General features: G+C 58.7%; 4 protein-coding genes across 4 annotated transcripts; 2 read left to right on the top strand and 2 right to left on the bottom strand.

Annotated features, from left to right (window-relative positions):
• Nucleotides 1-60: 60 nt before the first annotated feature.
• INS49_014072 (uncharacterized protein) lies at nt 61-1792 on the bottom strand (the record flags this gene model as incomplete). The annotated part of the gene is made up of 3 exons (XM_043174763.1): nt 61-401; nt 558-1397; nt 1492-1792. The coding sequence occupies 3 exons, from the start codon at nt 1790-1792 to the stop codon at nt 61-63; spliced, it is 1482 nt and encodes a 493-aa protein (XP_043021708.1).
• A 533-nt stretch (nt 1793-2325) lies between these two features.
• INS49_014071 (uncharacterized protein) lies at nt 2326-3867 on the bottom strand (the record flags this gene model as incomplete). The annotated part of the gene is made up of 1 exon (XM_043174762.1): nt 2326-3867. The coding sequence occupies one exon, from the start codon at nt 3865-3867 to the stop codon at nt 2326-2328; it is 1542 nt and encodes a 513-aa protein (XP_043021707.1).
• Nucleotides 3868-6109: 2242 nt separating this feature from the next.
• On the top strand, nt 6110-9631 carry INS49_014070 (uncharacterized protein; the record flags this gene model as incomplete). The annotated part of the gene is made up of 3 exons (XM_043174761.1): nt 6110-6151; nt 6638-7714; nt 7919-9631. The coding sequence occupies 3 exons, from the start codon at nt 6110-6112 to the stop codon at nt 9629-9631; spliced, it is 2832 nt and encodes a 943-aa protein (XP_043021706.1).
• Nucleotides 9632-10441: 810 nt separating this feature from the next.
• Nucleotides 10442-12222, top strand: INS49_014069 (uncharacterized protein; the record flags this gene model as incomplete). The annotated part of the gene is made up of 3 exons (XM_043174760.1): nt 10442-10594; nt 10626-10686; nt 10832-12222. 3 exons carry the CDS (start codon nt 10442-10444, stop codon nt 12220-12222), a joined length of 1605 nt encoding a protein of 534 aa, XP_043021705.1.
• Between the last annotated feature and the right edge of the window lie 2247 nt (nt 12223-14469).

The following is a 14469-nucleotide window of genomic DNA, read 5'->3' as shown; positions in this document are numbered from 1 at the left end:
GCAACACGACAACCGTCCCTGTCATACGCACTATTCCCAACGCCAGATACAAAGACAAGGCTAATCCCTCCCGGGATCAACATCATACTCCACATCCGTCCGGATAACATACTTGGCCGACGGCTTCTCCCCGCGCCGCACCCCCGTCCCCTCGTGCAGCAGGCTCCCTTCCGTCTCGCCGTGCGGGAACATGGCCACGCTACCTTGGATCGGCTTCACGGGGTACGCGTTGAGGGTGCCCTCGCGCGCCGAGGGGAGGAAGAAGGTCGTCTCGCCGGCCGAGAACTCGTCGTTGAGGTAGACCAGGAATGTGAAGAGCGACGACTGCTTGGCGTCGGGAGGGCTGGCGTCGTACTGGTATGTGTCGTCGGGGAGGATGCCTGAGGGGGGCCAGGCGCCGTCTGATAGAAGATGAGGTCAGGTTGTGGATGGATGGATGAAGGCGGAGGAATAGATAGAAGAAAAAGGGGAGGTCATAACAACATACCAATGTGCGCCCGGTACTCGGCCCCGGGAACGTACCGATACACCCGGAACCGCCGGTTCAGCCCGCGGACCTTGCGCCCGCCCACCCGCTCCGGCACGAACGGCCCCACCCGGCCCCAGAGAACGCGGGCAGAACTCCTCATCCGCGACCCAGTAGAAGTTATGCGCCAGCACGCTGTTCTCCGTGGCCGCAGCAACGCTGTCTCCGCCAGGCCGCACCGGCGCGTCGGGCGCGAACCCGACCGCCTCGGCCGCGCCTACGATCCGCCCGCACTCGTCCGGGGAGAGCACGTCGCGGAGGAGATGCAGCCCCGGCACAGTCGGGTGCGAGTGGTGTGTTGTTGCCGGGGCATCGAGGGACGAGGGCGCGGCTAGCGCAATCGCACCGTCCCGTGAGGCCCAGACCGTCGCTGGGTGCTGGTTCGGCGGGTTGCGTTCTGGGCCTGGGACCGTCTGGATCACGCGGAAATGCGCCCGCGTGCCTGGCGGCATGGACGCCGCTAGGGTCCCGTCCAGCACGGAGTCGTAGACCACCCTGCGCGGGCGCGTGGTGTCGCGGAGGTCCCATGCCGGCCTGACGGCCAGCGGGCCGGGCTCGGAGGAGTCGCCTGGAGGTGAGTTGTCTGCACTGTCAGCGGGCGGCGGGGCCGAGGAGTGGTCCACCGGCCCCGTCACACGCAAGATGGCATCCAGGACCTTGAGCGTCTCGGCCTGCGCCTCGGTGCGCCTACTCCTGCCCTCGCGCTGCTCCGCCAACCCGCTGATGACGTCCAGGTCGCGCACCCACCGGCACAGGGCGCCCAGCTTCGGGGCCTGCCCCCGGATGCGCATCTCGGCCAGGAGGATGCGCGCCTCGGTGTGGCCGCCGTCTGCGAGAGCACCGCTGATGCGGGAGGTTAGGTTTGCGTCGGCTGTTGTCTTGTCAGTCTGCTGTTTTCCGCGGTGGTTTGACTCGTTTTCAAGCCTGGACAGCTTGTTGTCCCAGAAAGTCGAATCTCAACGAACCTGCAGCATTGAACCCAGTGGTACACGCCTTCCGAAACTCGAACACGGCCGTCCTAAGGTCCTTGCACGCCTTGGACTTGATCAGCCCCGGGTTCTCCACCAGCGCCCTCAGCGTGTCGACCGTGATCTCGAGGTCCTCCTCCGGGACCACCGTGCTGAGGAACTTGGGCTCGAAGGCGGCTCCGACGGTGGGCAGAACCGGGGTCGTCGTCGCGGCGGAGTGCCCCGTCTTGGCCTTCTTCAGCGCGCCGAGCTGCTGCTGCTGGCTCTGCTGCTTGCGCTTCTGCTTCGACTTGGACATTGTCGCCGGTGTGTAGTGTCTGCTTCGGCCAATTAAGAGGAAGCAGACGGATGTATATATGAGTCGAAGGTTGATAGATGGGATTGGTTGGCTCGTGAAGGGATTGGCTTGTGTCGGTTAGCTGAGGCGAATTTGGGTGGTCGAGCTTGGTGTCACGTGACATAGGTGGTCTGATCCCATCACGGTGGCGAAAACGGCGACAGGGAAGAAAGACATGCAGAATCGAGCGGGTACACAATGTCAATTCGGTAGATACAAGCTGAAATATTCGATCCGTAGGTGGAGAGTTATAACATATGGTCAAGTCTAGTTACGTTCGCTGGCGCTGGTAGATTGGCTTCATCACGACAAGGTCTGACATCCTTGACGAAGGAATTGTCCGGAAATATGTTGATATTATCATCGCCTGTGAGGCTATATGTACTGCAAAAATCCTAGACCACCTGCTAAAACAGTTCTAGTCCAACTCCGTCTATAACCTCTCTCTAGTGCTCTCCTATACCCGGCTCTTGTCTCGTATAATTCATCCCCTTCTACACCTCTATGCCCTCCGGCACCGACTCATCCGTAAGATTACCATTAGTCTCTACATCCTCCGCCCCCAGCCACTTAGCCATCGCCCGCACCGCCTCCCCGTACTCGACGCCAAGGTTCTCGGGCGGGTTGAACGGCAGCGGCTTGTCCCACGCGTGCTTCGCCTCCGGGACCACCCGGTAGCCGACCTCCTTGCCCCTGGTCTTCAGCCTCTCGGCGAACACCTTGCCCTCAGCGAGCAGCATGTCGTACTCGCACAGGCACAGCTGCACCGGCGGAAGCCTATCGACGAGGTAGTCCGGCATCAGGCCCGGTGAGAGCAGCGGGTTGTCCAGGCTGGCCTTGAGCTCATCTGGCGGGTAGATGTACGCCGCGTCGAAGATGTCCGTCAGTGAGCGCGGGAGGGTCATCTCGGGCTTGCTGCACGTCAGGCGCTTGCGCGGCCGCGACATCGTCCAGTCCAGCAGCGGATAGAAGAGCATCAGGCCCACCGGCTTTGGGGTCTCGGCCTCTGGCGCCTTTGGTATCTTCGAGCCGCCCTCACCCGTCGACAGTGCCAGCTTCGACATCGATTCGGTCAAGGCGGGCTCGATCTTGTAGCCGAACTTCTTGTGGTCTTGCAGCAGTGTCCAGCTTGCCAGGGCCAATGTCCCGCCGGCCGAGAAGCCAGTGAGGATGATCTTGTCGGGGTCTATCCAGAACTCGTCCGCCCTCCGCCATATTTGTAGTATTGCGTCTGCGCAGTCCTCGACGGGCGTGGGGAAAGGATACGCAGGCGCCAGCCGATACTCGACCGAGAACACCACAGCGCCCAGGGCCTGCATGACCGCCATGGCCCACCTCCCGTCGTCTGTACCCTGGCCAAGCACGAAGCCCCCACCGTGGAAGTTTATGATTGCCGGCCGGCGGGATGTCGGGTCGGGCTGCGGGTTCAGCGTGGAAGGGATCTTGTCCATCGGGTTGTCGACGGGCCCCGAGGGGGTTGTCGGCAGGGATATGGAGCTTTTCGACCTCATCGACTGGGACGACTTGAAGGATATTCGGGACGATAGCCTCGACAGGGAAGGGCGGAGAGACCCGCCTTTGTCACCCTTCTCATCCGCAGCCCCGCGCACCGAGTTCCTGGATGAGAAGCGCGACAGGGGAGGTTTGAGAGAGTCGCCAGAGTCCTCCCCGCTCTCCTTGCTCCTCTGCTTTTGGAGTGACTTCAGGCTGCCCCTCGAGCTCTTCCTTGACAAGGGCCGGTCTGGCGTCCACACTTCTGCTTTGATCTTCTCCTTGCCTTTGTATTTCCCGGACAGGGTCGAGTCGAAGTAGATGGTCTTGTGCGGGGAGGGGACGGCGGGCGAGGCCATGTTACCCATACCAAAGGCAATGGATGCCCCGGTACGGTATGCGTATGCGCGAGTGGCTAGAGACCATCGTGAGGATTGTTCGAGAGGATTGTGGTACACGTCGGTGGAAGGCTCTTCGACTGCGTCTTTAGTCTCCTGGATAACGTCTGGCTGCTCAGCCAAGGTGGCAGCGGCGCCTTCGGACATGGTGTGATTTTCTTCGTGCGATTTTCTGAAGGATTTCTGTTTCTGGTTCGGTAGAGACTGCCTGTTGTTGACTTGTTGCAACTCTGGCAACGTGGTTGCTATTTCGCTTAGCTGGGGAAAGAGGTAGCCTGCTTTTCAGAGGACGGGTACAAACAAGGGTACGTCATGTCGCGATGAGTTCAGGGGACGTTTTGGCATTGGACACGACCAACCCCATCATGTCTCAGGGGTGCTATGTACTGCACACTGACACAGGAGACACTCGGAGACGAGGGTTATGATTGGGGGACTTCCGCCGTCATTCACCAGCAAGACAGAAGGAGATAAGTCTGATTGTGAAGCTGGACTTCATCTATCTTGGGAGTTGTTGATCAAGATTATCGGAGCTGGCGAGTGGATGGATTGGATGGCAGCAACAGCTGTTCCGCCCGCGGGAAGTCGCAATCACCACTCCGAAATCAAGCGAGATCCCACATTCAGCAGACAGAGTGACGTCAGGTTACCCCAGCGTCGGGATGCGCCGAGCACGGGCCATGCTGACGTCGTGGTGGATGCAGATGGAAGACGGGACCTGACGGGGCAGGACGGGACGGAGACGAAACGGGTGGGGGAGCTTTTGTTCCGGTCGGCCTGGCACTTGCGCGAGCTGAATGAGAGCGAGGCAGGCGACGAGAAGATTGATCAGCAACAACCTTGACATTCTGCAGAGATTGCCACAGATTGCCCTGCTAGCCCGTCACTTTTCGGGAGGGGGCCCTAGCCCATTTTGATCTGTCTGTGCTATCTGTCTCACCTAGCCAAGCTCGTCATCGTGTGTGTCCATTCCGTACAAGCACCCTACCGAGCTCGTGCTCCACCAACAACAACAACACTTCTATCCGCGAGGCCTGCAACATGGGTCACACTGGCATTCATGGCAGGCAGTTCATGGCCCTGGCGTGAGCCCAATCCCGCCTGTCATGACCGCCATAGCAGGATGGTCGCATCCGTGGCAGAGCGATTGCGGCCCGTCGTCAGATCTGGCGGAGCTAAGGCAGGCCAAGGTTGATTGGGCCTGCTGGCCCAGCTGGCACGTCCTCCCATATGCGTTGCCATCAGCCACAAATCAAGCTACTGGCGTTGCAAATCAGCGCCTTGGCAGGGCAGCCCCTTCAACGACAAACCCTGGGACAAGACAACACAAGCCACGCCAATCCACCTGTCGTCACTACAGCCCAGCAGCCAAAGCCTTGTGTTGTTTTCTGGGCTTTCTCTTGGGACTGCGACGGCGTCGTGGACGGTGGACGGTAATGCGTGTCCCCCAGGGATGTACCGTCTTGGGCGCCTTGCCGTGTCACTTGACAAGTGCAAATGCACAGTGAGTGGTGTAGTGCCGGGCTGGCCGCGGGTTAGGTTACCGTTGTTTCCGTCGCGTCTCCGAGCTGTCCGGCACTTCTCACTCGCCAGAGACGCCGGCCCAGCTGCTGTTGGCACGCAGGACCAAGCTTTCCTTAATGGCCCTTGGCAACGATGGACAAGAAACTGAGCCACACAGTATGACTTGCCGTGTCCCGACTCGACTTGACAATTCAGATTTCCCCGTACTTGATAAAGAAGATGCCCTGCACCTGCAACATGGATGCAAATAGCAAACCATGGCCCATCTATCTCGGATCTGGGGACTGTTTCTGGCCGATCAACAACATTTGAAATCAACAGGAGTCAGGTGACAGGCAGACACACACAGACACCGACAGACCGACAGACGGACGGACAGAGCCCTCGAGGACCGTTTGCTCCGGATCTGCTGTATGTAACCAGCGTTCCCAGTTTCTCGACCGAAGTTTGCGTCGCTTGCATCGTTTCGACTCGCTACGACTCGCCTTAGTACTGCCATCTCGATCCCTCCTGCGTCTGTCATTTGTGATCTAACCCCGTCAGCGTCTGACTGACTGGGGATAACTGCTGAGAGTGGTAATAATCAGCCATTGGGAAGAGCCTGGACCGGGCCATCCATTCTTTTATCGCAGAATTTCCGGCTACTGGTGTTTTGGCAGGGGGTGGGTCTTCTCTTTCCCAGCCAGCCAGCAAATTGCTGTACTGCAGTGACTGCATTGGTGCACGGTAACGGAGACATGCGGCTCGCGGTACGTACCTGATTGACGTCCCGTTAAGGCACCGTGCTGTGGCACTTACACCACACCAACGTCATAAGACCCACCCGTCGTGACTTCCTTACTCACCCTCCCCCGGTTCTCGCCAAATGTCCAGCCCGTCCAGCCCGTCCAGCCAGTGCCAGCCCGGCGTGCGCTTTCGGCCCCGGGCTCAACCCAATTTCGCGACCACGCCTTTAGCACGGGCAGGGGACCCGCACTAAGGCCGCCCGTCACCCTTACCATGTCGGTCTCCTACAGGGAGGCGACGGAGACGAGGGAGAAGGGGACCGACTCACACATAGAATTCTGTGGAACGCCCGGAAACCAAGGAAAGGTTAGCAATCCGGATCTCGAGCCACACGTGCTGCAGCTCTTACGTCGTTTTCCGTTAATCAACACCCTTGCGGTTGGCCCGGGTCGGGCGCTCACACTCACACTCAGACGCCCTCTTCATGTCTCGTCCTCCCACCAGCCACTTCACACCATTAATACCCTCCTTGGCCCGCCCTCCCTTACTTTGCCCCCGTCGTCACTCAGACACACTTTTTATTCGTTCCTCAATTCCTGCCCAAGACGTGATACCCCCCTCCTGCGAAAACTATCCCGCTAATCCATACTGTTGTTCCTTTCGTTAGATGTCCTGCTTCGGTACGGACAAGACCAAGGAACAAGACTCCACCACCACCAAAAGCAGTACCAAGAGCAACTCAACCACCAATACCAACACCAAAAACAACACCAAGGCAGATACCGCCAGCACTCCTGGTTGCCTGTCAGAGAAAATGACAGCCCTGCAAAATGCATTCAGGGCCTTGTCCCCGCGGTCCAGTGCTGACCATGGCGCGAGGACCAACGGGAACGGCGGCATCAACGGCCACGCTCGCAGCAGCTCATCCGGCTCCAGCAGGAGTCTGGGCAAGGCAAGCCGCCGCACAGAGGACAGGAATGCCAGGAAGGAGACCAAGGCCCTGAGGCTGCAGGCCGAACGGGAGGAGATAGAGGAGAGGAGGAAACTCGAGGACCAGCTTGCCATGCAGGAAGAGGACGAGGAGACCCGCGCGAGGTACGGCTGGGCCATGGACGCCAAGGAGCTTCTTACCATCCGGGAGGTTACTGAACTCTCCGAGGGCAAAGAGGTCACCTTCCGCGCCCGCATACACCACCAGCGCAACATCTCCAAACACCTCGACTTCGTGCTGTTCCGCGACCAGACACACTCCATCCAGGGCGTCCTGCAGCACGACACCTCCCACTTCGTCAAGTGGGTGCAGCGCCTCGAGCCAGAGTCGCTCGTCCAGGTTACAGGCACACTACAGGCCCCTCCTGAGCCGGTCCGCTCCGCCACCCACAAGGACCTCGAGGTCAAGATCTACTCGATCCACGTCGTCAATGCTGCCCGCGACCTGCCCTTCGACAACTACGAGCCCCCAGAGACCACCCAGGCCCGCCTGAACAACCGCATCCTGGACCTCAGGCACCCCAGCAACCAGGCTCTGTTCCGCATCAGGGCCATGGTCACCCGCAAGTTCCGCGACGTTCTCGACCGCGATGGCTTCATCGAGATCCAGACCCCCAAACTGCAGCCCGCCGCCACAGAGAGCGGCGCCGAGGTCTTCAAGGTCAACTACTTCGGGCGCCGCGCCTTCCTGGCCCAGAGCCCCCAACTGGCCAAGCAGATGACTGTCTCCGCCGACTTTGGCAAGGTGTATGAGGTATGTAACTGATTCTGTTTCTCCCTTCCACTTGGAACCCGGCTTCCTCCTCTGGGTCTGGCTTCGTCCGCTTGGACGACCGCCCCCCCCCAACCCCCCACCCCCCACCCCCCCCCCATTCAATGAGCTGGTTTCTACTTGGGTGTTCTCCAATCCGTACCCTGCGTGATTCTGTAATTGGATTTCGGCTTACCTCTCCAACAGATCGGTCCTGTCTTTCGAGCCGAGAATTCAAACACCAAACGTCATCTTGCCGAGTACACCGGACTTGACATCGAGATGGCCATCCAAAAGGACTACCACGAGGTCATTCGCGAGGTGGATAGCTTCCTCAAGGAGGTGTTCCGCACTCTCCAGTCCATGCCCGAGCTTGAAATCGTCCGTCAGCGGTGGCCATCCGAGGACCTAGTCTGGCTCGAGCAGACGCCTATTATTCCCTTCACCGAGGGGCTCCAGATGCTGCGCGATGACGGAATCGACGTCGAAGAGGAAGATTTGTCGACCAGGAACGAGATCCGACTGGGCGAGCTGGTCAAGGAGAAGTACAAGACCGACTACTACGTCCTGGACAAGTTCCCAGCCAACGCGCGACCATTTTACACGCACAAAGACGCCACTGACCCCAAGTGGACCAACTCCTTCGACATGTTCATCCGTGGCCAAGAGATCTGCTCAGGTGGCCAGCGTATCCACGACGCCACCAGGCTGCGCGAAAACATGAGGCAGATTGGCATGTCAGAAGACGGCATGGAGCACTACCTCGCCGCCTTCGACCTCGGCGCCCCACCACACGCTGGTGCTGGTCTCGGACTGGAGCGCATCCTGGCCTGGACCCTGCAGCTCGTCGACGTGCGATACGCAACTCTGTACCACCGCGACCCCAAGTCCATGCCTGAACGAAACATACGCCTTCCCCACCCCGACTGCGATACAAAGCATATCAAGCCCGAGGGCGTAAACAAGTACCCACTGGAGAAGCTCATCGCCAATTACGGCGATGCTACCAACACGTCGTGGCTGGATGATCGGTTCGAGATCTGGAGGCATGACACCACGGGCGCGGCCGTGGGGTACGTCCGGAAGGACAACAAATTTGCCATGATAACCGGTGACCCACTGTGCGACCCGTCCCAGGTCAACGAGGTCGCCAAGGCGTTCGTCAAGTTCGTTGAGAAGGATCTCAAGCTCACGCCCATCTGGATGTTGGTATCAGAGTCCGTGCAGGAAGTCCTCGGCCGCACCCTGGGGTGGCGCACCCTCACCTGCGTCGAGGAGCAGCGTGTGGACGCTGACAAGCACGCCGCCGGCCCACAAGGTCGCGAGGCGCGCAAGGTCGAGCGCGAGGGCATCAGCATCGACGAGCTGCGGCCAGACGAAGACTTCATCCACCGCGCGGACGCCGCCATAGAGCAGTGGATGGAGAAGCGCAAGGGCAAGAAGCAGGTACACCTGACCGAAATCAGGCCATGGGTCGACATAGATCACCGTCGGTACTTCGCGGCGCAAAAGGACGTCGAGGAGGACGGCAAAAAGGTTAAGAAGGTCATGGCGATGGTGGTCCTGGCTCAGCTGGCGCCCCGTCATGGCTGGCAGGTCAAGTGGGCGCTCGACTTCCCCGGCACGCCACCGGGCGTCATCGAGGCGACCATCCAGACGGCGCTGGCCGCGCTACACGGGCCAGTAACATTCGGCGCCGGCGTCAGCGAAAGGCTGATCCCCGGGGCGCACCTGGGCGGTGTCCGCGCCAAATTCCTGGCCAAGACGTACGACACCATAATCAAGAGCCTGAGGCTGAACAAGAAGAGCGAGTTCCGCGAGAAGTTCGGCGCGTACGGCGAGCCGGTCTATGTCTGCTACCCTCGCATGGGCCTCGGCGTGCGGGACTTCAAGCACATCATCCAATTTTTCGAAGACTAAGTATCGGAGGTTGTTAGAGCGGCGGCACAGAGATACCCTGAGGAGGTTAGATGGATACCCACGAGAGAATAGAGGAGATGCCACCAGTCCAAGAGCTTTATACGGGAGTCAAGAGACGGGCATGAGTACCGTCTGGAACGGACATCCCAAAGAAAACGGCTGCATTTGGGCGTTGGGCGGTCTCGAATTTTGTCTCTTTTGTTTGTTTGTTTTTGATGCCATTATCGAGTACCCCCGAGAGCAAACACTTGCAGTATTAATAATGTTGTACAGCATGCGAGGCAGTTGTAATGAGAGTAAAGAAGATAGACGAGCATAGATACCACAGAAGATGTGCATCTGTTTCTACTGTCCATCGCCCTCATATATTTAACAACCACCCTGCCAGGGGTCTTAATCCCGTCGTCATGGATTGCGATCCCCTGCTATGAACGTGGTGTGCTGATGATCTGGGCAGCACGTTTCCGCTGCTACTACCCTACTGTAGTGCATGCGGCTGCCGATACTTGGACGGCCCGGCTGGAGGGAGTCTCTTCCCTACCCGAAGGACTCTGTTGCTTTTCGACGGTAGGGGCGGTTGCAGTGACACACCCGCCGGTTAAAACGGCTGAATAGGACCGCGCGCATTAGCTCCCGCCCATCTCGTCCTTGGCGAGAGCTCGCGACTCGGTATATATACTCACGATGGCCTGTCCCACCAAGAAATACATGTCGTGACTTCGCATTGATTCTGGGGTCTCCTTCCAGTCCGGTCTCTCACCACTCACTCACATCATTTCCCCTGAATTCACCTCGCCCGCCACCACCACCATGCCTCCCATCCGCAATCCCATCCTCCCGGGCTTCAATGCCGACCCGTCCATCCTCCGCGTCGGGGACGACTACTACATTGCGACGTCGACGTTCGAGTGGTTCCCTGGCGTGCAGATCCACCACTCGACCGACCTTGCGAATTGGGACCTCGTCTGCCGGGCCGCTGTCGCGCAAGTCTCAGCTCGACATGCGCGGTAACCCGGACTCGTGTGGGATTTGGGCTCCGTGTCTGACCCATGATGGTGAGTTCAGTGGGCATCCTTCCGTATTCCGGTTAATTGTGAAGGTGTTTTGGAAAATCGGGTTGAGGATATGAGAATGAAATTTCATGCATCATTATTCCTTTACAGCACTGGACATCAGTCACTGACACCCCCCCCCCCCCAGGTGAAAAGTTCTGGCTCGTATACACAGACGTCAAGCGCAAGGACGGCAGCTTCAAGGACACGCACAACTACATTGTCCACAGCGACAGCATCGCCGGCCCCTGGAGCGACCCCGTGCACGCCAACAGCAGCGGCTTCGACCCGAGCCTGTTCCACGACCCAAACACGGGCAAGAAGTGGTTCGTCAACATGCTCTGGGACCACCGCCGCCGCGGCGGCTTGCTGGGCAACTCGGCCTTCGCGGGCATCGGGCTGCAGGAGTTCGACCCGAAGCTGGGGAAGCTCGTCGGGCCCAGGAAGAATGTCTATCCCGGCACGGAACTTGCGCTCGTGGAGGGCCCGCACCTTTACTGGCGGGATGGGTGGTATTACCTCCTCACCGCGGAGGGTGGCACCGGGTATGAGCATGCTGTGACGCTTGCGCGCTCGAGAGACGTCTGGGGCCCGTATGAGGACCACCCAGATAAGCACATCCTGAGCAGCAAGGATCACCCGCATGTGGCGCTACAGAGGGCTGGGCACGGGGATATTGTTGAGACGCCTGATGGAAAGACATACATTGTGCATTTGTGCGGCAGGCCGACGACGCAAAAGAGGAGGTGTGTGCTTGGCAGGGAGACGTCGATCCAGGAGTGCCATTGGGGCCAGGACGGATGGCTGTACGTGAAAGATGGGCCGGTGCCGAGTTTATGGGTTGATGTGCCCGGCACGAGGGACGAGGAGAAGTACTGGGCTGAGAGCAGGTACACGTTCGACGGCGAGCTGCACAAGGACTTCCAGTGGCTGAGGACGCCCGAGCCGGAGAGGATCTTCAAAGTCGGCGACGGGAAGCTCACCCTCTACGGAAGGGAGGCCATCGGCAGCTGGTTCGAGCAGTCCCTCGTGGCCAGGCGCCAGGCGCACTTCAGCTACGACGCCGAGACGGTGGTCGACTTCCACCCCGAGGACGAGCGGCAATTTGCCGGGCTGGCGGCGTACTACTGCCGGTACAACTTCTTCTACCTCACCGTGACGGCCGACGCCGATGGTGAGAGGGAGCTGCTCCTCATGATCTCGGATGTGTCGTGGCCCGATGGGAACCTGGACAAGCAGCCCCTGCTCCAGCCGGTCAAGATCCCCAAGGAGGGCAAGGTCAAGCTGGCACTGACGACCCGGGGGGCGAAGCTGCAGTTTTCCTATGGGCTTGAGGGTCAGGAGCTGAAAGAGATCGGGCCGGTGCTGGATGCTTCGATTCTGTCTGATGAGTGTGGTGGTCACCAGGTGCATGGCTCTTTCACCGGGGCGTTTGTCGGCGTGGCTTGCTCGGACCTAGATGGGACGGCGAGGGAGGCGACGTTTGATGATTTTGTTTATCGACCTGTGAAGCATGAGTCTGACCGGTATGAGATATAACGAGAATCCTTGCAGGTCTTACTTTGACAGTCTCAAATAACGAGTCTAAATCTTGGCATAGGCATCCGCTTAGGGTATTCCCATTGCCAAATACCGATCTGCTGGTCTTGGCCTGGAATCACTATTTAGAAAAGCAACATCCTTCTCAAATGGTTAAAGAGCCTCACGCAGCATCGGAACGCATTCTCGTGAAGGCATTGTAGATGTCGGTGGTTGCCTGCAGCAGACCCCACTGCGCGGCACAGTAACTCACATGATTTTGATATTTATAGTTAGGCAGAGGATTTATATAGGGATTAATGGAAAGTTTAAGGTGTTGCAAAGTGGCGGGGGTGCACGCCTTTTGACAGCCTCACTGTCGTGAATGACCATGACGAGGATGCCGCGCCGCAGCATTTCGGCCGCCTAGATGACAACCCGCATAACCCGGACTGTAACCACCATGCCGCACTCGGGAAATATCATGTGTGATTGCCCAAGTCATTACTTCTCACCGGGAACACTCGCACGGCCAATGACACGTTAATGCAGGTCAAAACGCGGCCTTCACGCAAATGCGTGAAGTTTGGGGTCCCTGTTTTCCAGCTTACACCACTGTCACCCGCTGCCAGGCCATTCGCTGATGATTGCGCCCGGGCCCACTTGGGGCGAAAAGTGGCGCCTGCTGATCTGTGCTGCTGCCCAAGGCACACCTGTGCCTGTCACATCCCGTCGGGCGCCTGTTGACAGGCACATTCTCATCCCACCGTGTGCACTGCCATGAGAATGAGGCTGTCTTCTGCGAAATGAGTCGCAGTTGGTTGCATGACTCTAGGAAACAGCTAATCCTTTGCGTCAGCGTTTGAACTTGGCCAGAAGTGGTAGCCTCCTCGTCCGACACACGAGCACGTGATTCAAGTCACTGCGAGCATGCGATGACTCTCAGCGAGTTTGCGATCAGGCACGGCGAGTGTGTGATCAGGCAACCCGAAAATGCCGAATATTTCTCTTCGCAGCATTGCCTCGACAGTATTTAATGGTCATAATTGGCACCCTGTGTTCAAATCAATTGTTCCTCAACATCGACATCGACATCGACATCGACATCAATCTCACTCATGGGCCTCCTCCTCCTCCTCCACAACCCGGCGCACCTCGACTCTGCCAGGACCCTTTGTCCGCAGAGAGGCTACCCACACATAACACAGATATGCACAACTCAAGCTGTTCCAGTCCGAGTCCCTCGCAGCAGTCAATCAGTCAGGCAAAGCGCCCTGGCTACACTGTTTCCAAGACTCGCTCGGACGCGACTCTGATCCCTCCGAAGGGAAACCTTCCTACCCCAACAACATCCATATCCGGATGCGAATCGAGGGAAAACGGTGGCAATGGCTGTATGGGCGCCATTTCTTCTCGTGCAAGTCCGAGGCAGGTGCTAGAGTGGGTCGTTGCGAGTATGCAAGGGTTTCAGGGTGTATGTGAATGGGTCTCAAAAGTCGAGCCGGGGAGTTCAGTGAGCGAATCTCAAGACTATGGGGGCACTCCAGGATGGATAAATTGTTCCGAAGCGAAAAGCCCAGCAACCCAAGAACATCTTAGCCCTCACAGAGCGCCCAAGTCCGGGGCTCCAGTACTCGACCCCGCGCACAGATTTGCAGGAGTCGTGGACGAGTTGACGAGGACGGCCGTGGAGAGATTCCGCTCGGTGCAAGCCAGCCCGTCAAGGAAGAGGTCCATTTCTCCATGCCAGGAGAAGTGTTGCAAGCGCTCACGGCTCAGTCCTTGCCAAGACCAGGCAAGTGCTGGGTCCATTTCTGATTCCGAGGAGAGCGAAATTGTCATTGTCGAGCGCCCAGCCGAGGCAGCACCACGGATCTGGCCATGCCCATTCTTTGTGAGAGACAGGGTATCCTATCGCAGCTGTTGGACGAGACACTGCCTCCTAAGTTTGGACGACGTGCGGGAGCATTTGTGCTCGGTGCACTTGGAACCTATCCACTGTTCGGTATGCTACGAGACATTCCCGACAGTCAGACTCAGGGATTCCCATATGCGGAGCCAGGAGTGTCTCTATCGGCTGCCGTCTGTATTCGACGGCCTCAGAGACTCGCAGGTGCGAGAGCTCGAAAGGCAAGGGACGGCGGAGAGAGCCCCAGGTCTGCAAGCGAGGCAGTGGGTCAAGATGTGGTGCATCGTCTTCTCTTGTACACAGCTCCCCCCGTCGCCGTTCTCTTTTAGTCAGCAAGAGCTCGCGGTCTACGAGTTCCG

Source organism: Diaporthe citri (genome assembly GCF_014595645.1).
Source record: "Diaporthe citri strain NFHF-8-4 chromosome Unknown scaffold_7, whole genome shotgun sequence".
Taxonomy (NCBI): domain Eukaryota; kingdom Fungi; phylum Ascomycota; class Sordariomycetes; order Diaporthales; family Diaporthaceae; genus Diaporthe; species Diaporthe citri.
Note: the sequence above shows the minus strand (reverse complement) of the source record. Positions and strands in the feature narration are given on the sequence as shown.